Source organism: Leucopleurus acutus, assembly GCF_964270905.1.
Source record: "Leucopleurus acutus genome assembly, chromosome: 11".
NCBI lineage: Eukaryota > Metazoa > Chordata > Mammalia > Artiodactyla > Delphinidae > Leucopleurus > Leucopleurus acutus.
The window spans coordinates 76,490,730-76,517,840 of NC_139152.1; the positions used below are offsets into that span (position 1 = coordinate 76,490,730).

The following is a 27,111-nucleotide window of genomic DNA, read 5'->3' on the forward strand; positions in this document are numbered from 1 at the left end:
GAAAGAAAGGCAAATACTGCTTGATAGGTCACTCGGAAAAATTCTGGCTTCACTCAAGAGTGCATACTAGGGCTTCCCTGGTGGCGCAGTGGTTGGGAGTCTGCCTGCCGATGCGGAGGATGCGGGTTCGTGCCCCGGTCCGGGGGGATCCCGCATGCCGCGGAGCGGCTGGGCCCGTGAGCCATGGCCGCTGGGCCTGCGCGTCCGGAGCCTGTGCTCCGAAACGGGAGAGGCCACCACAGTGAAACGCCCACGTACTGCAAAAAAAAAAAAAAAAAAAAAAAGAGTGCACACTAAACAATTTAACATAAATCTCATTTAAGTGCATTAAACTTCATTACCTGTGAGTGAGCATGTTCTGCTTGTAACTTTTTGCATTCATGTTTGAGTTTTTCAGATTCTCTCTCACGTTCCAAGGTCATGTTGTCCATTAGCGTTTGAACTTGTACCAGTTCTTTCTTAAGCACAGCAACATCTTCTATTCCAGGTCTCTGAAGCTGTGAAACAACACATTTTAATTAAAAATCACAGTGAAACTAAAATAACACACTTTTTTTTTTCTTTTTTTTGTGGTATGCAGGCCTCTCACTGCAGTGGCCTCTCCCGCTGCGGAGCAGACACGCAGGCTCAGCGGCCATGGCTCACGGGCCCAGCCACTCCGCGGCACGTGGGATCTTCCCGGACCGGGGCACAAACCCATGTCCCCTGCATCGGCAGGCGGACTCTCAACCACTGCGCCACCAGGGAAGGCCAACACACATTTTTAAAATAGTTTTACTACTAAGAAATCAAAATAAAACAATCTTTAATATCAATTACTAGATTCCAAACATCAAACATTGATGTCTTCCCCCAACCACCCTCTCCTTTTCCCGCTCTATCTTATACTTGATAGTATTACCACTCAAGGTACAAAACCACAAATTCACAATTATCCTTAGCACTTTAATTGCTTTCCTTTCCTTCACAAAGTACACCCACTGGTGATAACAATCACTTGATAAATGCTAAATTCCTTCATTTTTTTATCCTAGGAAACTGGTCAATAACATGAAGAAGGAACAGGTATAAGCATAATTTGGGTTTGTTGCAGGTTGAATACAGTTGATTCATTTATTCATATATTTCTTGAGTGCTAAATAAAGGACAGAAAGGAGGCAAGGACAGATCCAAAGTTGTTAAGCCTGGGGAGAGTGATGAAAATACATGGTACCAATGACAGAAATACAGTTACAGAGGAAACAGGATGACTTGATTTTATACTTGTTGAATTTGAAATGAAACCTAGAAATGCAATCAGAAGTACCCGAAAAGTATAAATTTATACAACTAAAGTTCAAGGGATGGTAAGATCAGAGATGCAAATATGGAAACTACTAAAAAAGACACGATATTAAGATAGAAACAAGAAAAATGTTAAAGTCATAAATTATGTGTCATAAAATTCCATTTTTACTTTAAAAATCATATAAAGTATATACATTTACGTGGAAAAACTAAAGGGAATTTTTTTCTTTCCTCCATTCTACTCAAGCTGTACTTCCAAAAATGTTTCATCAGTGTATACATTTAATTTTTCAATTTCAAATAAGGTACATTCTAATAAATGGCTTCTAAATTACCAGTTCAGTCTTTAGATCTTGAATTATAGTTGCTCCTTTGTTTAATTCTTCTGTTAGATAGGTCACTTTTTGTTCGGCAGCTTCTCGAAGACTCCTTTCTTCATCATATTTTGACTTTACATCTAATTAAGGATAGTTACACAAATGACATGACATTAACTCTAGGGAAGAACAGTTTTATAAAGTCTTGTATATTCCAGTATATATCTATATATCACTCTAATTCACATTCCTTTGATAACCATAAACATATACAATAAAATTATACTTCTGATTACATTAAATGATAAACTATTTTTTTTTACTTTTTGAATTTTATTTTATTTATTTATATAGCAGGTTCTTATTAGTCATCAATTTTATACAAATCAGTGTATACATATCAATCCCAATCGCCCAATTCATCCCACCACCACCCCCAACCCCCGCTGCTTTCCCTGCTTGATGTCCATATGTTTGTTCTCTACATCTTTGTTTCAATTTCTGCCCTGCAAACCAGTTCATCTGTACCATTTTTCTAGGTTCCAAATATATGCATTAATATACGATATTTATTTTTCTCTTTCTCACTTACTTCACTCTATCTGACAGTCTCTAGATCCATCCACGTCTCAACAAATGACCCAATTTCGTTCCTTTTTATGGCTGAGTAATATTCCATTGTGTATATGTACCAAAACTTCTTTATCCATTCGTCTGTCAATCGGCATTTAGGATGCTTCCATGACCTGGCTATTGTAAACAGTGCTGCAATGGACACTGGGATGCATGTGTCTTTTTGAATTGTGGTTTTCTCTGGGTATATGCCCAGTAGTGGGATTGCTGGGTCATATGGTAATTCTATTTTTACTTTTAAGGAACCTCCATACTGTTCTCCATAGTGGCTGTATCAGTTTACATTCCCACCAATAGTGCAGGAGGGTTCCCTTTTCTCCACACCATCTCCAGCATCGGTTGTTTGTAGATTTTCTGATGATGCCCATTCTAACTGGTGTGAGGTGATACCTCATTGCAGTTTTGATTTGCATTTCTCTAATAATTAGTGATGTTGAGCAGCTTTTCATGTGCTTCTTGGCCATCTGCATGTCTTCTTTGGAGAAATGTCTATTTAGGTCTTCTGCCCATTTTTGGATTGGGTTGTTTGTTTAATATTAAGCTACATGAGCTTGTTTATATGCTTTGGAGATTAATCCTTTGTCCGTTGATTCGTTGGCAAATATTTTCTCCCATTCTGAGGGTTGTCTTTTCGTCTTGTTTATGGTTTCCTTTGCTGTACAGAAGCTTTGAAGTTTCATTAGGTCCCATTTGTTTATTTTTGTTTTTATTTCCATTACTCTAGGAGGTGGATCAAAAAGATCTTGCTGTGATTTATGTCAAAGAGTGTCCTTCCTATGTTTTCCTCTAAGAGTTTTATAGTGTGCAGTCTTACATTTAGGTCTCTAATCCATCTTGAGTTTATTTTTGTGTATGGTGTTAGGGAGTGTTCTAATTTCATTCTTTTACATGTAGCTGTCCAGTTTTCCCATCACCACTTGTTGAAGAGACTGTCTTTTCTCCATTGTATATACTTGCCTCCTTTGTCATATATTAGTTGACCATAGGTGCGTGGGTTTATCTCTGGACTTTCTATCTTGTCCCATTGATCTATGTTTCTGTTTCTGTGCCAGTACCATATTGCCTTGATTACGGTACCTTTGCAGTATAGTCTGAAGTCAGGGAGTCTGATTCCTCCAGCTCCGTTTTTTTCCCTCAAGACTGCTTTGGCTATTCGGGGTCTTTTGTGTCTCCATACAAATTTTAAGATGATTTGTTCTAGTTAAGTAAAAAATGCCATTGGTAATTCAACAGGGATTGCTTTGAATCTGTAGATTGCTTTGGGTAGTATAGTCATTTTCACAATATTGATTCTTCCAATCCAAGTACATGGTATATCTCTCCATCTGCTGGTATCATCTTTATTTCATCAGTGTCTTATAGTTTTCTGCATACAGGTCTTTTGTCTCCCTAGGTAGGTTTATTCCTAGGTATTTTATTCTTTTTGCTGCAATGGTAAACAGGAGTGTTTCCTTAATTTCTCTTTCAGATCATCATTAGCATATAGGAATGCAAGAGATTTCTGTGCATTAATTTTGTACCTGCAACTTTACCAAATTCACTGATGAGCTCTAGTAGTTTTCTGGTGGCATCTTTAGGATTCTCTATGTATAGTATCATGTCATCTGCAAAGAGTGACAGTTTTACTTCTTCTTTTCCAATTTGTATTCATTTTATTTCTTTACTTCTCTGATTGCCGTGGCAATCTATTGCCACGGCAATATTGCCACTATTGAATAATAGTGGTGAGCGTGGACATCATTGTCTTGTTCCTGATCCTACAGGAAATGCTTTCAGTTTTTCACCATTGAGAGCAATGTTGGCTGTGGGTTTGTCATATATGGTTTTTATTATGTTGAGGTAGTTTCCCTCTATGCCCACTTTCTGGAGAGTTTTTATCATAAATGGTGTTGAATTTTGTCAAAAGCTTTTTCTGCATCTATTGAGATGATCATATGGTTTATATTCTTCAATTTGCTAATATGGTGTATCACATTGATTGATTTGCGTATACTGACGAATCCTTGCATCCCTGGGATACATCCCACTCGATCATGGTGTATGATCCTTTTAATGTGTTGCTGGATTCTGTTTGCTAGTATTTTGTTGAGGATTTTTGCATCTATATTCATCAGTGATATTGGTATGTAACTTTTTTTTTAGTATTTTTGTCTGGTTTTGGTATCAGGGTGATAGTGGCCTCATAGAATGAGTTTGGGAGTGTTCCTTCCTCTGCAATTTTTTGGAAGAGTTTGAGAAAGATGAGTGTTAGCTCTTCTCTAAATGTCTGATAGAATTCACCTGTGAAGCCATCTGGTCCTGGACTTTTGTTGGAAGATTTTTAATCACAGTTTCAATTTCATTACTTGTGATTGGTCTATCCATATTTTCTATTTCTTCCTGGTACAGTCTTGGAAGGTTATACCTTTCTAAGAATTTGTGCATTTCTTCCAGGTTGTCCATTTTTTTGGCATAGAGTTGCTGTTAGTAGTCTCTTAGGATACTTTGTATTTCTGCAGTGTCTGTTGTAACTTCTCCTTTTTCATTTCTAATTTTATTGATTTGAATCTTCTCCCTCTTTTTCTTCATGAGTTATCAATTTTGTTTATCTTCTCAAAGTACCAGCTTTTAGTTTTATTGATCTTTGCTATTGTTTTGTTTCTATTTCATTTATTTCTGCTCTGATCTTTATGATTTTTTTCCTTCTGCTAACTTTGAGTTTTGTTTGTTCTTCTTTCTCTAGTTCCTTTAGGTGTAAGGTTAGATTGAGATTTTTCTTGTTTCTTGAGGTAGGCTTTTATTGCTATAAACTTCCCTCTTAGAATTGCTTTTGATGCAACCCATAGGTTTTGGATCATGGTGTTTTCATTGTCATTTGTCTCTAGGTATTTTTTGATTTCCTCTTTGATTTCTTCAGTGATCTCTTGGTTATTTAGTAACATAGTGTTTAGCCTCCATGTGTTTGTGTTTTTTATGTTTTTCTACTCTAATAGCGTTGTGGTCAGAAAAGATGCTTGATATGATTTCAATTTTCTTAAATTTACTGAGGCTTGATTTGTGACCCAAGATGTGATCTATCCTGGAGAACGTTCTGTGCGCACTTGAGAAGAAAGTGTAATCTGCTGTTTTTGGAAAGAATGTCCTATAAATATCAATTAAATCTATCTGGTCTATTGTGTCATTTAAAGCTTGTGTTTTCTTATTTATTTTCATTTTGGATGATCTGTCCATTGGTGTAAGTGAGGTGCTAAAATCCCCCACTATTACTGTGTTGCTGTCGATTTCCTCTTTTACAGCTGTTAGCAGTTGCCTTATGTATTGAGCTGCTCTTATGTTGGGTGCATATATATTTATATTTGTTATATCTTCTTCTTGGATTGATACCTTGATCATTATGTAGTGTCCTTCCTTGTCTCTTGTATCATTTTTTATTTTAAAGTCTATTTTATCTGACATGAGTATTGCTACTCCACCTTTCTTTTCATTTCCATTTGCATGGAATATCTTTTTCCATCCCCTCACTTTCAGTCTGTATGTGCCCCTAGGTCTGAAGTGGGTCTCTTGTAGACAGCATATAGATGGGTCTTCTTTTTGTATCCATTCAGCGAGCCTGTGTCTTTTGGTTGGAGCATTTAATCCATTCACGTTTAAGATAAGTAACAATATGTATGTTCCTATTACCATTTTCTTAATTGTTATGGGTTTGTTTTTGTAGGTCCTTTTCTTCTCTTGTATTTCCCACTTAGAGAAGTTCCTTTAGCATTTGTTGTAGAGATGGTTTGGTGGTGCTGAATTCTCTTGCTTTTTCTTGTCTGTAAAGCTTTTTATTTCTCCATCGAAACTGAATGAGATCCTTGCCCGGTAGAGTAATCTTGGTTGTAGGTTCTTCCCTTTCATCACTTAAAGTATATTATGCCACTCCCTTCTGGTTGTAGAGTCTCTGCTGAGAAATCAGCTGTTAACCTTATGGGAGTTCCCTTGTATGTTATTTGTCATTTTTCCCTTTCGGCTTTCAATAATTTTTCTTTGTCTTTAATTTTTGCCAATTTGATTACTATGTGTCTCGGTGTGTTTCTCCTTGGGTTTACCCTGTATGGGACTTGCTGCGCTTCCTGGACTTGGGTGGCTATTTCCTTTCCCATGTTAGGTTAGTTTTCAACTATAATCTCTGCAAATATTTTCTCTGGTCTTTTCTCTCTCTCTTCCCCTTCTGGGACCCTTATAATGCAAATGTTGTTGTGTTTAATGTTGTCCCAGAGGTCTCTTAGGCTGTCTTCATTTCTTTTCATTCTTTTTTCCTTATTCTGTTCTGCAGCAGTGAATTCCACCATTCTGTCTTCCAGGTCACTTATTCGTTTTTCTGCCTCAGTTATTCTGCTATTGATTCCTTCTAGTGTAGTTTTCATTTCAGTTATCATATTGTTCATCTCTGTTTGTTTGTTCTTTAATTCTTCTAGATCTTTGTTAAACATTTCTTGCATCTTCTTGATCTTTGCCTCCATTCTTTTTCAGAGGTCCTGGATCATCTTCACTATCATTATTCTGAATTCTTTTTCTGGAAGGTTGCCTATCTCCTCTTCATTTAGTTGTTTTTCTGGGGTTTTCTTGTTCCTTCATCTGGTACATAGCCCTCTGCCTTTTCATCTTGTCTAACTTTCTGTGAATGTGGTTTTTGTTCCCCAGGCTGCATGACTGTAGTTCTTCTTGCTTCTGCTGTCTGCCCTCTGGTGCTAAATGATAAACTTTAAATGATCAAATGTCTTTGTCTACATAAATTCCACACAGCGATAAATTACTAATTAGCATTTTAATGTATACTTAATCACATACAATATATTACCTAAAAGCATGTATATGTAGTTAAAAAAATTATATGCGATTGTTAGCATAACCAAATGTTAAATCTGTACTATATTACTTAACTGCTTCAAAATGTTACTTGTTAATCTTTAAGCATACCCCAAAAGAAAATTCATCTTCTCTAAAATTCAAGAAGAATTTTAGAGAGAAAATCAGTCCTTTGAAAGGAGGAGGTGGGAGAACAAACAAAATAACTTATATAGCAACTCTATTATCATTAAATGCCAGTAATCACCACCACAATCTATAACAAATGCTTTATCACACTAAAATACAATGTTTATTTCTAGGATATACAATGGCAAAATTGTAATGAGACTGATATATTGGCTAAATAATTCTGATTTAATTTACCTGCAATTTCAGTGGCAAGTTGGGCTGCTTTCTGTTCAAATAAGTCTTTCATTTGCTTAATATTAAAATTTTCTGTTTGGGCTTCTTCTAACTGCTGTTCCAGAGACTGTAGTTCTACAAAAAAGTACAGTAATTATTCAAATACAATGTGAATTACATTTCCTAAATTGTTATTACTTATAATCACTGTAGAAGTTAAAGACAATCAACATGTGTCTACTAGCCAATTACTAGTAGAGTATCTTCACATTTTAAGAATTAAGCATAGGGCTTCCCTGGTTAAGAATCCGCCTGTCAATGAAGGGGACATGGGTTGGAGCCCTGGTCCAGGAAGATCCCACATGCCTCGGAGCAAGTAAGCCCGTGCGCCACAACTACTGAGCCTGCGCTCTAGAGCCCGCTAGCCACAACTACCGAGCCCACGTGCCACAAATACTGAAGCCTGCGCGCCTAGAGCCCCTGCTCCACAACAAGAGAAGCCACTGCGATGAGAAGCCCGCACACCGCAACAAAGAGTAGCCCCAGCTTGCCGCAACTAGAGAAAGCCGGCACGCAGCAACAAAGACCCAATGCAGCCAAAAATAAAATAAATGTATTAAAAAAAAAGAGAATTAAGCATAGCCAATTCATTTAAGGCTCAAGTCATAGTTTACAAACATGTAAAACAAATGAAAGGAATATTTAGCAATCATACCCAAATAATTTATAAATATTTGTTTAAGGATTATTGTGACTTCACATTTCTCAGTTATTTTCCTATATCTGTCAACTGACCAAAAAGAAATATATCCTGCACAGCTGATGAAAAATGTAACAATGCGAAATGAAATTAGAACTGTTTTAAGAACAATCAAGGTCTTAAATAAAATAATCAATTAAAATATGCAGTCAACTCCTACTACTTCATTCTCATAAAGATAAGGGATTTCAGAGGGACATTAAATACAATAGCTAATCTCAAAATATAATTTTGATTATTCATTGAGCATTCCTCCAGTTAAAGTCCATTACCAAGATGCTAGTTTCATCATTTTTTTATTTCAAGAGAAAAAACTGCATCGCTCTTTAATACAGATCTAAATTTTCATTAACCACCATATTAATGTAATACTTCAGAAGTTTCTTTCTAACTTCAGAATATAATGAACAGGACTAAGATTTCATTAACTGATTAAGTTACAAAGTTCACAGGTAATAGATACTCTCAGCCTAGAATATGACTGTTGTCTTCACTGTTTTAAAGCCATAAAGTATAATCACAAAATAAAATTCATGTAGCAAGCATCACAGAAAAAGAAAGAAGAAAGGATGAGAAAGAAGAAAAAGAAAAATGAAAAAATAACAGCTTCAAGTAAAGTTACCTGCTGATGAATCAGTCACTAATCCATCAGGTTTAGAGTCCTCAATGAAAACAAAAAACATAAACAAATACATTAAAAGGAAAAGACAATACTGTTACAATTGCCAATGTGAAAAAAATCTCTGAAATCCACATTCTGTCAGGTAAGTAGCAAGATTTTGATGAAAATCAAATCTTGGCCTGCTCACATTCTTCTAGATCTCTAAGGTATGACTAGGCAGTCTGGAATAATGATGTAACTGTAGCTCACTGATTCTAAGAATTATTTTATGTTAACATATATTAAATTTTTATGAGTCTTGCCAAGATGGCATCTTAAATTCCATAAATACAGTAATAAGTAACATAAACTATCACAATTATAAAAATAGATTCTAAAGCAAATACTTAAGTTACCAGACAAGATTCAATCCTATAATAGTCAAAATTTTTCATAAGCTGAAATATGCCATGAAACTAACAATACTAAAAAATTGGCTTTAAAAACATAAATTTTTAATTCCAGATTATAAATTGTCTTTAAAGGAGCCAAAATAAAGAATGTATTCCATAAGGTTTAATTTATCCCATGCATTAGGAATAAAATAATATACCACCTAGTCATTATTCCCATATTCTAAAGAATTACATATACCTGAAAAAGTTTCATAAGGTATCTCATAGTACATCTGACTTTTTATTTTCCTATACATTGGATTTAGACATACTGATTGCTAATGATCATCAGTAATTAAAATACATTTTCCCCCAAAGGTAAATTTCTTATCAAGGCAATTGCACTGTGGGAATGTATTTAATTTATATTATAAATGTAAAATAGCCGTATCAAATATAGTAAACAATTTCCTCTGTGTTTTCAGGTGCGGAAAATAATACAGCTCATGTTTGAATGATTGTTAATGGCATCTATGTAAAACACACATAAGTGAACTATAAGTATTTTGGATTACTAAAAACCTCTTTAATGCGTCCTCAATTATAGAAGCTGAGCAGTAATAAGACTGATATCTTTTTTATCCATTTATTTGTTTTTTTCCTAGTCTAAATCACAATTTTTGGTGAAAAGACAAAAAGACCAACTGGGAGTCATAATGTGCTAAGATAATGTGCACAGGGATCACTAATTACTTTATAAAAGTATTAGAGCTATTGTTAAAGGGTGTCAGTTTTATTCTTATAAATGAAAACTATATATGTATTTGGTAAAATTCATTATTCTATGATTCTTTATGTAAGTTTAGTATAAAAGTCAAAATAATTTTAGTATAAAAATCATAATTGGTTAAGACATTGTTTAGAAAATACATTAAGCTATAAAGAACATATATATATATATATAAAGAATCTAAGATATCAAGTGAAATCCCTCAAAATAACCACTTTTGATACCACAATGATTTGCTTTTTCTTTTCCCTACATATTATTTTTATGTAAAGTTGTATAGTACGTATGTGCCTGTGTGTGTACAAAGACACAAATGTTTTTTAACATCATTAATACATCAGTTTTCCCAAGTTTTCAAACAAATCTCCACTAATATAAACTGTAAGCAGCTACTAATGGTTCTGTCCTTATTAACAGACATTTTAGTGATTTCTAATTTGTCACAAACACAAATGCTTTGAAGAGCTTCACTACTGTTTGAACCTATATTTCTTAACCATGTAGGTATATTGTCAGAAAATAAGAATAATGTTTTAAACAATCCATAGGTAAATGATTCTTAATGGAGCACCTTTAAGGAGTTACATCTGACCTTCCCACATATTAGTTATATTGGTTTGCATTCATTAGTACTACAAAGGATATACATGTAGGCTAATACACAGAGAAACAAATTAGGAAGTTATTCATATCAGGCCACCTGTTTACAAAAAAGTATTATGCTTAATTTTCAACAATGAAAATAAACAACTAATAACACACTTCAAGTATTTAAAAGCAATTACTTGCTGCTGCAGCCCTTGAAATTTTTCTAATTCTTTCTTTAATTCTTCTGAGTACCATTTTTCCTCCTAAGAGAAGAAAACAGTTTTTAATTAGTAAATTGTAAAAGATTTTATTTATCTGAAACACTGAAAATAAACAAGTATAATCATTTTTAGTCTTACCTTAAGTGAAGCCTGTAGGTCTTGGACCTCTTGTCTGAGTAGTGTTATGTCATCTCTAAACATAAGTTGAAAAAAAAGGAATTAATAGTTAATGTTCTTTAACAAATCATGGCCAGTGACTGCATATTAGTATTCTAATTTTCTCAAGTCTTAAAAAAATACTATAGATTTTATGTATAGTGGCATACATATATATATAAAATCCTTGGGAAAATAATTTTATTCCTAAAGCACATTGTCTATAAAGGGAAGAACATTTTCTCATGGAAATGATAAAACTGACTGTCAAGAACCTGAGCCCAAAGCAAAATATCTCCCATTAATTTACCAGCAATAAGCATCAATAGATTCCTATTGCAGTAGTGTAAAATCTAAACTCATTAACAAGGACTATAAAATCTGCACAATCTACTCCCTGCCTTACCACTCTCATCCTCATTACTTTAGCTCTAACAATTCTGGCTTCTTTCTGTTTCTTGAGTCTGAAATGCTCTTTCCTGTCAAAACTTCACATTCTGTTCACTTCACCTAATTCTCTGTCAGTCTGACAAAGAATGGTGAGCAGACACCTCAAGGACCTAATGCAGGAAAAAGATTCCATGAGAAAACACATTTAGGATTATTCTTGTGGATATGAGGAACATATCTTCCCCTGTTGGATTATAAATAGCAGAAAAAGGGACTCTCCTTCCTCCACGCCACTCCAATGGCTGCCATGGTAGAAGACACAAAACTGAACTGAGCTGATTGGGAATACTCAAGTTAACTGATTCTAGTACAAAGGGAACAGAACAGGATCAGTTCTAATGTTTCAGAAGACCAAGTCCACACCAGCACAAGCGTTATCAGAAAGTAAAAGATAATGGGACATACTGGTGCGAGAATTATTCTCTAGGATGGGAGTGGGGGTAGAGAACATATAACAGAGTCAGCTTCATCTGTGAAACATGGTTAATAATAGAAAAAGAAGGAAATTGCCAACAAAGAAAAATGTGAAAGATGGAGAAATAAGTCCTCTACCTTTGGTAGCCATTCATATGTAAAGAATTACTTCATTATTCAACAGAACTTGTCTATGCCAGACTCTCAAGTTGTTCAGTTTAATGGGGCAAGTAAACATGGAAAGAAGAGTAACAGACCATCAGTTCTATGATAAAAATAAAAACAGAGACATAGGGACTTCCCTGGTAGTGCAATGGTTAAGAATCCACCTGTCAATGCAGGGAACACGGGTTCGATCCCTGGTACGGGAAGATCCCACATGCTGTGGAGCAACTAAGCCCGTGCGCCACAACTACTGACCCTGTGCTCTAAAGCCCACAAGCCACAACTACTGAGCCCGCATGACACAACTACCGAAGCCCGAGCGCCTAGAGCCCATGCTCCATATCAAGAGAAGCCACCGCAATGAGAAGCCCGCACACCACAACAAAGAGTAGCCACCACTCGCCGCAACTAGAGAAAGCCCACACACAGAAACAAAAACCCAATGCAGCCAAAAATAAATCAATTAATTTTTTAAAAAAACAGAGGCATAAAGATAGTGATCACTTCTACTTACAAGCACTTCATGATGGAGATAAACTTTGAGGTGACGTCTTTAATCTCTGAATACAAAAGTAAAACTGGATAATAGATTCCTGTTTCTTTTGTTGACTCTTAAAATTTGTCTTTTTATGACACTTTCATTAGTTTTCTTTACTTCGTGTGTGTGTGTGTGTGTGTGTGTCTCCCCTCCCCTCCCTCTCTCCCATGTGGCCCTAGGAACTTACCCAACTTGTAGAAACCACCTGCCAACTTAGTCTTAATATGAGAAGAACACAGGGAACACTTAGTTTTAATATGTGTATAGAAAAGTGTATATACGTTTTAAGTTTTCCCTACTCTTTATTAATCTTCCAACTCTATGTATAAACTAAAATGATGAAGAGAGGAATTAATAACAATATTCTTGAAAGGCTAATACTAAATTGAATGAAATTGCAAGGAAGATAAAGGAAGATAATTCCAATTCAACTTCTAATTGAGTGGGCTCAGTTACTCCAATTAATCTTTTAAAAAGTGCCACTTCACAAATTTTTGAAGCAATTTGCCTAGCAAAGAAAATCTTTTGAAACGTGTAACATATCAAAGCAATCTAGGGTATTTACAAAAGAAAATTAGGAAACATCAATCAAAATTTTAAAGGGAAACTTTATCCAAAAATTCCATTTCTAGAAATTTATCTTCCAGATATATTCAAACATGTGCAAATGTTATGTCCACAAGGACATATACCACAACATTTATAATTACAAAACACTGGAAATAGCCTAAATGCTATGATCAGGAGAATGATAAAATTCCATGCAGTCATTAAGAAGAATGAGATAGCTTTACCTGCATTGATATGAAACAATCCATAAGATACACAGAGAAACAAAAGGTATAGGACAATGTAGAACTTCTCTTTTATGTAATTACATACATTTATATATTTCTTTATATATACACAGATATAAGCATATGTGTATACATGCATACACTATCTCTGTAAATATACACAAGAAACTAATGATAAGTAAGAGGCTAGGGGGAAAGGGTGGCAAGGAGTCAATTTATACCACATAATTTTTTGAACCATTTGAATTTTGTATTCTGCATATGCTATCCATACATCTAATTTAAAATCTGGACCCAAGAAAACTAATGCATCACGTTTCATATATATGATTGATGTTGATGGAATTCTCAGTTTGTCATATGTTAACTGTAGAGCTTTAAAACAAAAAGGTTTCATGACCCACCTAAGTCACATGGGCTTTGATCTAGAAGACATATCTTGCCCATAGTCACATGCTACCCAATATGTTATAGAAGGGCAGGATGTAATTTTAAGAAATTGGAGAGGTACAGGAAGATGGGAAGAACACATATAGTAACAAATAAACCTGGAAAAGTATACACTGACTATTCCATAAACAATGAGAAACTAGTGAAAGTTAATATTCAGAATAAAGCAATCAAATTTCCATTTTAAGAATACTAGTCTGGGGCTTCCCTGGTAGCACAGTAGTTAGGAATCCGCCTGCCAATGCAGGGGACATGGGTTCGAGCGCTAGTCCAGGAAGATCCCACATGCCGTGGAGCAACTAAGCCCGTGTGCCACAACTACTGAGCCTGCGCTCTAGACCCCGTGAGCCACAACTACTGAGACTGCATGCCACAACTACTGAAGCCCATGTGCCTAGAGTCCGTGCTCCACAACAAGAGAAGCCACTGCAATGAGAAGCCTGCGCACCAAAACGAATAGTAGCCTCTGCTCACTGAAACTAGAGAAAGCCCACATGCAGCAACGAAGACCCAATGCAGCCAAAAATAAAATAAATAAATTTATTTTTTAAAAAAAGAAAAAGAATACTAGTCTGGCAGCAACATGGAGAGTTAAGTAGAGAGGTACAATACATAGGGAGAGAGCCAACTATAAATACTGAAAAATATTTTTGAGTGAGAGATGATGAAGCCTAAAATAAGCCGTAGCAGGGAAGATAAAAAAAGGTTATAAGAGGGGCTTCCCTGGTGGCGCAGTGGTTGAGAGTCCACCTGCCGATGCGGGGGACACAGGTTTGTGCCCCGGTCTGGGAGGATCCCACATACCGCGGAGCGGCTGGGCCTGTGAGCCATGGCCGCTGAGCCTGCGCGTCCGGAGCCTGTGCTCCGCAACGGGAGAGGCCACAACAGTGAAAGGCCCGCGTACCGCAAAAAAAAAAAAAAAAAAAAAAAAAAAAAAAAAGGGTTATAAGAGCTTTTAAGGCGATAGAATTAACTAAACTTTGTGACAGATCAAATAGGGGAGGGTAAGTGTGTAAAAATGAGCATATCCAATTTTCTGGCTTTAGTAACTTGGTGGAAAGATAATGTTGCCATTAACCAGAAGATGTAACAGTAGGTAAGGAAAAGGTTTAGAAGGAAATATAATGAACCCTGTTTTCAAATGTCAACAGGGAGATGTTCCTTTGGAACATCTAAGAGAAGATACCTAGTAGGCAACTTGGGAGATAATTCTAGGTTGGAGATGTAGTTTAGGAGGAAGTCATGGATATGGATATTACCCCAAGTACATTATATAGAGGAAGGGAGTACATTAAACAGATCAAGAAAGAATTATCACAATGATGTGCAGTCTCAGAAGAGTAGAAGGAAAGAGAGCCAGAAGAACCAAATTGTGCAGAGATTGTAATAAATAGTCTACAAAGATGGCTGCCATCAAGTTCTTCCCTTCGTATACACAGAAGCCACTCCTCCACTGAAAGATAGAGATTACTTCTTGGCCTCTTCAATCTGAGCTGGCCCTCAGTTTCCTGAGCACTCCTGTAGCTACTATGACCAATAAAATATGGCAGAAGTGACACTCTGAAACTTTTGAAGCCAGGCCTTAAGATAACTGGCAGCTTCTGTTTCTTTCCTCTTGTAATGCTCTTTATTAGAACCCAACTGCTGGCCTGTAAGTCCAAGCAGCAGCATAGAGAGGCCTACATGAAGGAGAGCTGAGTCCCCTGATATACAGCCCCAGCTGAGCTGACAGCCAGCATCCAGCATCATCTCCCAGCCGTGAATGTGAGGTCATTTTGGACCTTCTGGCCTTCCCAGCACTCAACTCTACATAACTTAAAGCAGAACCATCCAGTCAAATCAAAGAATCATGAGAAGTAATACAGAGTTACAGTTTTAAACCACTAGGTTTGGAGTGGACTATTACACAGTTATAGATAACCAAAACAGAGGTCAAGTAAAATAAAAACTGAAAATAATCCAGGTTTTTTTTTACCGTTGACCTTTGAAGAAGTATTTTCAGGAGAATCGTAGGGCAAAAACCAGGTTTTAGTGAGCTAAACATTGGATGAAAAGTTAAGAAGCAAGAACACAGGTAGACTATGGATCTTTTTATGTTGAAAGTTCATGTATTCGGCACTAATTCACAGCTGAGAAAGCAACTCTGTTAAACTGACACTAAATATATAAACATTTATATATAAGTATATATTTTATATCTATCTCCTAACAAATGACAAAAGAACAGTACCCAAAATTATTGACTCATACATTAAAATCCTAAAGAGCACTAATAGTCATGTAAAAGGGAAGATTCATATTTCCCAAAAGCTCTGGTTTTCCCACATATTTTAATAAATTAAAACAACCATATTTTATAGTTCTACATATCTATCAACCAAAATGTGGTCATAATACTTTTCCTTAATGTGGTGTCCTTTATGCTACAGCATATTAACCAACTAAGAGGCTTTTTTTTTTTAAAGAAAAACATGAAAAACAATTTTTTATAAGTAGAATAAAATCAAGTTTTCTTCCTTAGTGGGAATATAAGACAAGAGTCCTTACCAGTAGAAGAAGAAAAGCAAAGTCATACTGTTGAATGCTGTTCTAATTAATTATATTTTAGTTTAATTCTTAAAATGGTCAGGCAAAATTGTCAAGAAGTAGAATGTGTTATGTGTGCTTGCTGTTATACTGGTGATTACAAAAAAAATGTTTTTTTAATAATTATTCAATTTAATTCTTTGCTAAATTCATTATTTTAACAACTTACTGTAAAATCTTCTAAACAAAGCATATCATTCTTTATTAAGCAGAATTGCTAAATAAAATTTAACCTTTTAAAAAATCACAATCTTTATTAAAAATATAAACCAGTGAACCATATTGTAGATGCTGGTATAGATAGTTTTTGGTCAAGGATAGGATTGGTTATAACAATAAAAGATGAAGGCTATGCTAAAAGAAAATAGATTTAAATTAAATAATATGAAAACACTACTCTTTTCGAAAACTAAGTATTCATGATAAAACAATGATATCACATGCATTCACTACATTACACTTCAAAACTATTATACTGTACCGCTTCAGAGCCAGAGCTTCTCCTCCATGACTCGAATCATTACCAGCATCGTGGACTGCCTCATAGTGTTTGAAAAGTTCATCAGCGGATCCAAGAGATTTCATACACTGCGGACATATGAAACCCTACAGAAAAAGGTTTCAAAATAGTATTTAGTATTGCAAAATAACCATTTGTATGTTATTAAATACAGTCATATGTATTATTCATACCAACAGGTAAATTGTAATTTACAGTGTTAAGCCCAAATTCTGGTACTGTGCAAATGTACATCACTGCCTATCCTGGTTGCAGTTTACAAAATGTTTTTTAAAACCCTTACAACCATCTTTTAGGTTGAATAAATTAATGGCTAGAGTATAGAATTCTAATCTGAGAAGTTAGTTCTAATCTAGAAGTCTAGTTGAGAAGACTTGCCATCATATCCTCCATCTCTCTAGATATCTCCCTCAGTAAAACAATATCTGCTCCAATCTACTGCACAGGAATAACCAAAATATTAAGAACATGAAGCACTCTGATCATTGAGAAAAAAGGTAATATAAATAACTCATAATTACCACAGAGTATCTACAATGGTTGAGAAATATTTTCATCAATAAATTCCTTGCTAACTTAAGATTAACACTATAAAAGCTTAAAATTAATATATAGTCCCATAAAATATTAAAAACTTATAAATAATCCCAGAATTATTATATAGTTATGGCATACAAGGTCCTGCAGGTATAGTTCCCCAATGACCTAACCAATCTGATCTCTGGACATTCCTTACTCTATATAACATGCTTCAACTATACTGAAGCACCTATGTTTCCCTGAACACACCACAGTATCTCACATTTTTACGCCTTTGCATATATTGCTTTTTTCCTCCAGCATTCTCATCATCAGTTTGTCAAGTTTCTACATCCACTATAATGCACAACACAATGAAGCTTTTAATCTACGTTTCCCTAATGGCTAGTGCAGTATTTTGAACATACCATATACTTTCTACAGAGTGTACTTATTTAATGAAATATGAATGAACCTGGCGGGCAGAATTTGGCAAAAAAACAGAAGAGCTTTAACAGCTTGCAGATTATAAAACCTTCCAAAGGATAGACTGAGCTAAGTAATAAGTACTCCGGACACATAAAAACTAAGAATAAACAAATAACTTCTGCTCCTTTGTTGGGTGCTATACAAATAACATACCTTCACATCATTTATGCACGTCATATGGCAGAATCAAGGCTCAATGAACATAACACTACCAGACAATGGTATAACAGAAGTATTGATATATATAAAGAACTACAGGAACACAAGAGGAATATCCAAATCTGCCTGCAGCAGCAGTTAATGCTTTCCAAAAACTAAACACACACACACACACACACAAACACATACATATTATGTATGTGTGTATATACATATATGTAGAAATATGTCTATATGAGACACTGGAATTAGGTACTGAATAGGAATTTACTTGTCAGAAATAAAGGCATTCTAAGCACATGGAGGAGCATGAACAAAGATATAGGAAAAGGTATGAAACACAGTCATGCTGCATTTGGGAAACAGAGGTATGTTCTGATCACAGAGCCAGAGTGAAGGGCAGGGGCACTACAGGTGAATGAATGCAATGATGTCTTATGAAACTCCTAAAGTAAGCAAAGACAGTAGTACTGAGGATGCGCCTTTGGACATCAGAATAATGCCATTAGGATCCAGATATGTGATGCTCAGCACTGTCTTCTGAATGAATGAATGCCCCCAGCCTGTGTTTTAATCTACTTGGTATTATCTTTTTTCAAAGCCATCTATTATCTACCATCATATTTCATAATGGCTCTATATTAAGCTCTATTTGGTATTCTTATAACTTCTGCCCAGTAACTGCTGTACCACACTAGTTAACATGCTTTTAGTGCAACAGCACATAAACCCCTATAATATTTAGCTTGTCATTTCTCTTTCGTGTCTCAGCTTCTGCTAGTAACTACAAGGCAAATTACAGTGTTCCTCAGGAAATCCACATCCCAATTATGCTATTTAATCTTCAAAACTTTGGCTTTTTGACCACTGTCTTTACTTCCAGGTTTTGGCTCGAGATACCCAAGGACGCCAAAAAGCTAATGATCCCATTAGGGTATGCCATACTTTCTTAAAGCTTCTAAACATCACCAGGTTAATACTCCAGAAAGAACTGATTCATCCCTAAAGAGAAATTTTAGAAATTCAGTAATACATATTTAGAAATATTCCACCTAAGTAACTTTTCCATGTGATTAGAGCTTGCATGTTTAAATAAAACTTCAATTTTGGGACATTTCTGATGAAAATAATTCTAAAATACATATATGCACTTCCTCACCTACTTAAAAAGATGATATTAAACCTTTGCTTAATGTCCCAGAAGCATAAATATTAATCACTGAATGGGTGTCTTCCACTCTATTAATTCTGGCAAGTCTCTAATTCCTGTACCCACATTCTATAGTTTTTCTTACACCCTGTTTTGTCTTTCAACAATCATTTCTAAAAATTATTCCTATGCTATTTCTAGCAGCACTTGCCTGATATGGATAGGAAAGACAGATTAAGGGAAATAAAGGTTATTAAACCACATCACTCATTTAAAATAAAAGTAAAGGGACTTCCCTGGTGGTCCAGTGGTTAAGAATCCACCTTCCGATGCAGGGGATGCGGTTCGATCCCTGGGCAGGGAACACATGCCATGGAGCAACTAAGCCCGCATGCCACAACTACAGAGCTCATGCGCTCTGGAGCCTGCGCACCACAACTACTGAGCGTGCACGCTGCAGCGAAAGATCCCGCATGCCACGTGCCGCAACTAAGACCCAACGCGGCCAAAAATAAAAATAAATATTTTTTTTTAAAAAAAAGTAAAATAAGCTCAGAATGAATATCTGAGGGATGTCCCATGAATAGAGTACATGACCTTTAGTTCATGGGCTTTGTGATACTAATTCTGGATATTAAGAGACTCCTCTATTTTTTCTAAACTATCTTCAAGGGAATTAAGGTTGCTAGATAGATAACTTACAAACAGTAAAACAGCAAAAAATAATACACCAAAATAGCCAGCTACATTTTATTTCCCTTAATCATTCCAAATATCTCACCTTCTCTCTCTCTCTCTCTCTCTCTCACATACACACACACACACACACACACACACACACACACACACACACACACAGTGCTGACTTAAGATTAAATTCCTTACTGTTAGTTTTCAGTTATCTGTAATCCTTTCTCAGATCCACCATAGCTAAGAACTCAGGTTAACTTGATACTTATGATATCCTATTGTACCAAGTGTCCTTTCAGTTAAAAGGAAAGTTCTTATTTAAGTGACAGGTAGGTAAGATAGTCACTTTTGATTTTGGCTAACCCATAAAGAAAAGTTGACCCATATGTTCTGTAAGAAAAACAACTGGTAAAATGCTAAGCAGAGTTCCAAGAATCTTTTATGCCTCTATCTTTGCTCACACTGCCTCCGTAGTTTAACTGGTGTCCTATTTGCACTCATTTCCCCACCACCCTAGAGAATGTCTGGTTTAATTGTTCCCCTCTTCAAGTTCTTCTGCAGTTCCCCTCAAGCTGAATCAGACATTGTACTCTTTTTGCAAATATCTATCAGAAAAACTTCCTGGCATAGAGACCATATCTTATTTACCTTTTTATTTCCTGTACCTACCAAAATACCTGGCACATAAGAGGTACTCTATTAATGTTAAATAAGTGAAAGTTTGGTCAGATCGTTTTCTTATACATCATTAATTCATAGGAAAGAGTAAGTCTGATTTTTTTGTCTTTCATGGTAAAAAAAGTTTCATTCTTTTAAAAGATTTGTAAAAGAATTTTTTAAAAAGCTATGTCTCCCTTTGTTTTTAGAATACTGTAGTAGTTTTCCAAGAAAGGAGATATATCATCTGAGAAATTTTTTCCAGATTAAAAATGGGCAACACTTCCCCTCACTCGCTCCCACTCCCAGCCTTCTGTATACACCAGCCTCACACACTACAGAGAACATTTGGGTGACCCATGATTAATAACAGGTGTATATCATTCTGTCACTTCCAACAGGTCTGGGGAATCAAAACAAAGACTGAAACAGTCGTAGATCCAGATTCTAATGCTGTATATTTTTCCAAATAAAGACAGTAACAGTTGACATGCAAAGTCCTCTTTCTATGTAAGAGTAAAGCATCTTAACCTAAAGCATTTTAAAACATTCACTAATAAAACATTAACTACATAATAAAGATATAACTTACAAATGTTGAAATAAAAAACATTCACTTTATATTTCAAATTTCATGGCAAATTTTATGCAAAAATATAAACTTAAACTTTTATATATGTTTACAGATTCACAAAAAGACTGCTGCAAACAGTAAGAACAGCCAACTTCCCAAGAGCCTCTTTTCCTTATTAAACCTTCTTAGAGCATGCATAATTAAAGCAATCCACATTCCCTTATAGCAGAAAAAGTTAAGCAACACTGAGGCAAGGAAAAACAAAGCTATTTTGAGCAACCCAAAACCAAGCTGCTAAAACAAAATATTCAGGACCCACAGTAACACTGGAGTCATTAAGAAGAAGTTCCTGTCCTCTTGTCTCATTTTCAGCGTGCACTTTCTGGTAATGCTCCGACAAATCAATAGCAGTTATACATCTTTTCATACATAATGGGCAGATGAAACCCTGTGAAATAACAACTTTTAGGAGGATATATACAAAAAGTTATTTATGAAACAAAATAGAAACAATGAAAATAGACATAACAGGAAAATAATAGTATATTTCTTTTTAGTATATGGAAGGGAAATTTTCAAGTAGTAACTGTACAAAAGGTGAAAGACCTATCCAAATTAGGACTCTGAAATTAGTTTCCATCCTTATGCTATAGATTCCCATTGGTCAATTTTATTGAGTAACCAGTTGCTTTAGTTGGAATATTACTATTCTTTTTGTTTATGATAATTTGTCCTTACTCATCTAAGAGCTAGTATTGGCAAGGTAGCTTTTATTTTAGATCAAGAAATGACTGGCAGTTTTAACAAATACTTTTATGTAGATGATGTTCTCAACAAAAAAGTTGTTATAATGAAAGCAATTTTTAGTCTTCACCATATTCCACTTGCCTAAGATCCCATTCTTGCCCATACCCATAATTCCCAGTAGGTTACCCTTCCTTCTAATTTTATGAGCCAAATAAAATCATTTTAAAACAATCTCCCAAATTCCCCATACCTAACAATATATGTATTTTAAAATGTGGGCTGTTACACTGATCTATGGTTTGGGGTTTTGTCAGATAGGAACAGTAAAAGGATAAGAGAATAAAGGAGTTCAGAGTATCAGGGAGAAAGTAAATTAAATGAAGACAGTGGTGAAGGACAATAGGTTACAAAGGTTATAACGTCATGAGTTTTGGTGTCAGAAATAGATGTGGGTTTGAGTCTCAACCAATACTGACTATATGACTTTAAAAAATTCACTTTACCCTGCTAAATGTCAGTTTCCTCATCTATAAAATGGGACTAATATTAGCACCTATTTGTCTAGAGTTATTGTGCAGTGTATAAAATGCTTAGTACAGTGCCTGAGACATTATAAGTGCTCAACAAGTATTAACTGTCATTAGATGTATGGTTAGAGAGTAAAGGAAACGAAGCGAAGAAAGGTTGACAGACTAGAAGAAAAAATAAAAATTAAAAATCTAAAATAATCAGCAAGGCCAAAGAAGGTAAGTAGTGAGACTATGAAAGTTTTTGAGAGGATAGTGAGTTGAGGTAAGGAACACAGAGATATGATTTTAACATGTCAGGTAAAATTATTCTGCCTGATAAGAAGATGGAAGGTACTGCCATGGGCTTGAGTAATTAGAAAAGAAAAGTAATAAAGATCATTGGCACTGATAACATTAAGAACTGGGAGGCTAAGATGTTCCTTGAGTTCCTTGATGTACGTTAGGATCGTAGCAAGGAAGAGGAAGACTACAAACAAGGTTCCAAAGTAAGAGGCAAGACAGGGTAGCAGTTAAGAGCTAGTCTTGGGCTTGAATCCTGGATCCACACCACTCTTAGTAGCTTATATTACCTTCAATTTCCTCATCTGTTAAATGAGGTAACAGTAACACCTACTCCATATGGGGGAGGGGGTCTCGTGAGAATTAAATAATACATACTAAGTCCTTATCACAGCATCTGATACAAAGAAAACATTCAATAAATGTTAGCTATCATTAATATCATTAATATCATTGTTCCTCTTGTTAACAACCCTTTAAGGAGATTAGCCAGGGGATGAAAGTGAGGAACATGAATTCACTTATTTTTTCTTTTTACTGATGAAAGGGTTGTCTTCCAGGCAATCACAGGCCCAAGTATTAAAACTACAGAATAATAGGGCTTCCCTGGTGGCGCAGTGGTTGAGAGTCCGCCTGCCGATGCAGGGGACACGGGTTTGTGCCCCTGTCTGGGAAGATCCCACATGCCGCGGAGCGGCTGGGCCCGTGAGCCATGGCCGCTGAGCCTGCGTGTCCGGAGCCTGTGCTCCGCAACGGGAGAGGCCACAACAGTGAGAGCCCACGTACTGGAAAAAAAAAAAAAAAAAAAAAAAACTACAGAATAATATATTTTTTTTAATGTACTGTTGCATTGTTTTTTACCACAATATCTTTATGCTGCCTGCCTCTTTACTCATTTCTTCACTTTAAGTTTCCACATATCATCATTCAGTCATACGTTCAAAAAGTATTGGGACTTCCCCGCTGGTCCAGTCGGTAAGACTCCGTGCTCCCAATGCAGGGGGCCCAAGTTCAATCCCTGGTCAGGGAACTAGATCCCGCACGTATGCCACAACTAAGAAGTCCGCATACTGCAACTAAAGATGGAAGGGAGGGAGGGAGGGAGGAAGGAAGGAAGGAAGGAAGGAATAATTTTTTTAAAAAGTATTTACTGAGTGTGATTACTATGTCATTATGCTATGTTGTTGAGAATGCAATGGTAAAATAAAGCAAAGACCCCATCCTCAATAAGCTTGCATGCTTCTTGAAAGAGCTATAAAAGAAAATACCCCACTAATCAGAAAATCCTACTAGAACTACCTTCAAAATGTGTTTAGAACCTCAGGGCCTCCACAACTGCCCTGATCCAAGCCACCCTCATGGTGTACATGGATCACTGTAAAAGCCTTCTAACAGTCTCTCTGCTTCTATCCTTACCCCATTAACAGCTTTATTTTGCACACAGCAGCTAGAGTGATCCTACAAAAATATAGATAAATTTTGTCCTTTCCCTGATCCAAACTCTCCAATGACTTCCTATCTCACCAAGAGTAAAACACTAAAGTCTGTGCAAAAGCCTATAAGGCCCTACATGAGGTGGGCCTGATTACCTCAATAACCTAACGGCCCCCCATTCACTGTGCTGGAGCCACACTAGCCTCCTGGATGCTTTTTCAATATGCCAGGCATGCTCCCACCTCAGAGACTTGTTCCACATGCCTGCAACATGCTTGCTCCAGAAATCAACATGATTTCTCACTTCATTCAGTTCTTTCTGAGTTACCCCCTGCTCAGAGGCAACTTCAGTAGTTGTGGCATGTGAGCCCACATGCCACAACTACTGAAGCCCGCATGCCTAGAGCCTGCGCTCAAGAGAAGCCACTGCAATGAGAAGGCCCCGCACCACAACTAGAGAAAGTCCGCGTGCAGCAACAAAGACCCAACACAGCCAAAAATAAAATAAATTAAATAAATAAATTAAAAATAAATGTCACCAGCATAAAGATTTTTTACTATTTCACTCAGTGCCATACCTCCAGCATCCAGAACAGTGTCTGGTGACAATAAATATTTGATAGATAAATGAATCTCAGACTAATAATCATTACCAAAAGGATAGGGAATTCTTTTCCACAGAAGCATGTGGAAGAAGCATCTATCCAACATGTGAGTCAGGAAAGTTTATTGGAAAAATTATCTGTGATGAGACTTGAAGGATAATCAGATGTTAACCAAGAAAAAAGAAATAGCAAAACTAGGTAAGGCACAGAGATCAGCATATACAAAAGTTCAAAGGTAAGAAAAAACTTGGCACACCTTAAAATCAGTTCATTTTGCCTGGATCAAAGAACATAAAAAAATATAACCACATATATAAGGTCAATTGATTTCTCACAAAAGTGAAAATTTAATTCATTGGGAAAAGGTAATATTTTCAGCAAATGGTACTGCAACAAGCATATGGAAAAATGTTTCCATATTCACATGGAAAAAATGAACGTCAACCGCTATCTCATACCATATACAATAATTTAAAATAAATCATACATTTAAATGTACATGCTAAAATGATTTTTTAAATTTTTTTAATCCTTCCATCTTTTTTTTAAATTGAAGTATAGTGGATGTACAATATATGTAAGTTACAGTTTACAATATAGTGATTCACAATTTTTAAAGGTTATATTCCATTTATAGTTATTATAAAATATTGGCTATGTTCTCTGTGTTGTACAATATATGCTTGTAGCTTGATTTTTTTGTTTTTTTTTTAATCAGAAGCAAGCATAGGAGGAAGTTTTGCAACCTTGGGGTAGGCAAAAAACTTTGTAGTACCCAAAAAGCAAAAATCATAAAAGAAAAGGCTGACAAACTGTACTTCACCAAAATTTAAAACTTCTTCTCTTTGAAAGACAACATTAACAAAATGAAAAATAAGCCACAGACTGAGAAAAAATATACACATCACATATTTCTGATTGTGGTGTAAGGGCTAAAATTAAGGCTCAATACTTTGTGTTGCCTTAACAACTGGTGAAACTGGGAGGGCTTCAAATGGCCTAACTGCAAGTTCCCCTCCCCACTCTGCTCTCACAGATAAGGAGTTCTAGCCAAACAGCCCTCCTCTTCACAGGCAGCAAGCACAGGGCCTGCTTATCCCTGAGAAGGTTCTCTGCCGGCCCCTGGAATTATTCAAGCAAGCCAATCACATCTCCTTTAGAAACCAGGGGGCACCTTACTTTCCTGATACTACAATGCCTGCCTCTGAACAATCCCTGGTTGTTCATTTTGTTCCCAAGTGCAATCCTCATGCGGCCCTGCATGGCACACCGTGTCCTCCATCTCTGGGCTGTGAGTATATGTGACTAATAAACTGCTGTTGATCTCATTTGTCTCATTTGTCTAATTATGTGTTTAGCTATTCCCATAAGCCTAGGACAGGAATCCTTCCCTCACTAATCAGATGAATAGGAGGCAATCAAAACATTGACAAAGGATAAAGAACTCTTATAATTCCTTAATATAAAGATAAATACTCTAATTTTCAAAATGGTTGGATTTCCAGTTCCAGACAAAATGGAACAGATATACTTCTCTGTTCTTCCTGCTAAGTACAGCTGAAATCCAGAGGCTTTATATATAAAACAAAACAAAAAGAAAACTCTGAAAGGTAAAGAGAAGAAGGCAGACCAGCTGAGGATCTCAGGAGCCAAGGACTGAGAGAGTGGTGAGTACTCTGGGTTTTCTTTTCGTCTCATATATTCTGGACTGGCTGCTGGAGAAGCCAGCTACCTGGAAACTTCAGTGGACACCTACCAAAAAAGCTCCAAGAAAAGTCTGCTCTCCCTAGCCAAATGACTAGGAAAATGAAGACCTGATTTGGTAATATGCTGGTCATTAGTGCGTTTCAGTGGGTACTAAGGATGGAAGCCAGATTAGAAATGGATAGAGTGAACAAAGAATTTGCTTCTGCAATGCAATATACTAAATAGTCTGCACAACTGTCCTGATGAGAACAAATGATATGATATCACTTATTACATTATGTATTACACAGATTATATATTTGTTACAGACTGAATGTCTATGTACCCTCAAAATTCATATGTTGAAATCTTAACCTCCAATGTGATGGGGCCTTTGGGAGATGATTAAGTCATGAGGGTGGAGCCCTAATGAATGGGATTGGTACCTTTATATAATAAAAGAGACCCCAGAGAGCTCTCTTGCCCCTTCTGCCATGTGAGGACAGCCATCTACAAACCAGAAAGGAAGCCCCCACCAGACACAGAATCTGCCAAATCCTTGATGTTGAACATCCCAGCCTCCAGAACTGTGAGAAATAAATGTTTGCTGTTTAAGCCTCTCAGTGCTTTTGTTATAATAGCCTATAACTGACTAAAATACTATTATATATATTATTATACATAATATATAAAATATGATATAAATGAGCACTAAAGCAAGGTACTGCTTTATTTCTGACCATTTTTTTTAA

At 36.0% G+C, this 27,111-nt stretch overlaps 1 protein-coding gene across 7 annotated transcripts in view; it reads right to left on the reverse strand.

Annotated features, from left to right (window-relative positions):
• EEA1 (early endosome antigen 1) overlaps window positions 1-27,111 on the reverse strand; it is a 271,730-nt gene that overhangs the window by 69,003 nt on the left and 175,616 nt on the right. For 5 of the 7 annotated variants that reach the window (XR_014326625.1, XM_082851184.1, XM_082851183.1 and 2 more), the window contains 8 exons: window positions 21,398-21,526; window positions 16,802-16,926; window positions 10,903-10,957; window positions 10,741-10,806; window positions 8,792-8,831; window positions 7,431-7,544; window positions 1,623-1,744; window positions 342-497 (listed from right to left, as the gene is read on the reverse strand). Coding sequence is in view for 6 of the 7 variants with exons in the window: in XM_082851181.1 (XP_082707307.1) it covers window positions 342-497; window positions 1,623-1,744; window positions 7,431-7,544; window positions 8,792-8,831; window positions 10,741-10,806; window positions 10,903-10,957; window positions 16,802-16,926; window positions 21,398-21,526 (807 nt within the window). In the remaining variant the exon portion in view is untranslated. The other 2 variants (XM_082851182.1, XM_082851185.1) reach the window with 2 other exon arrangements.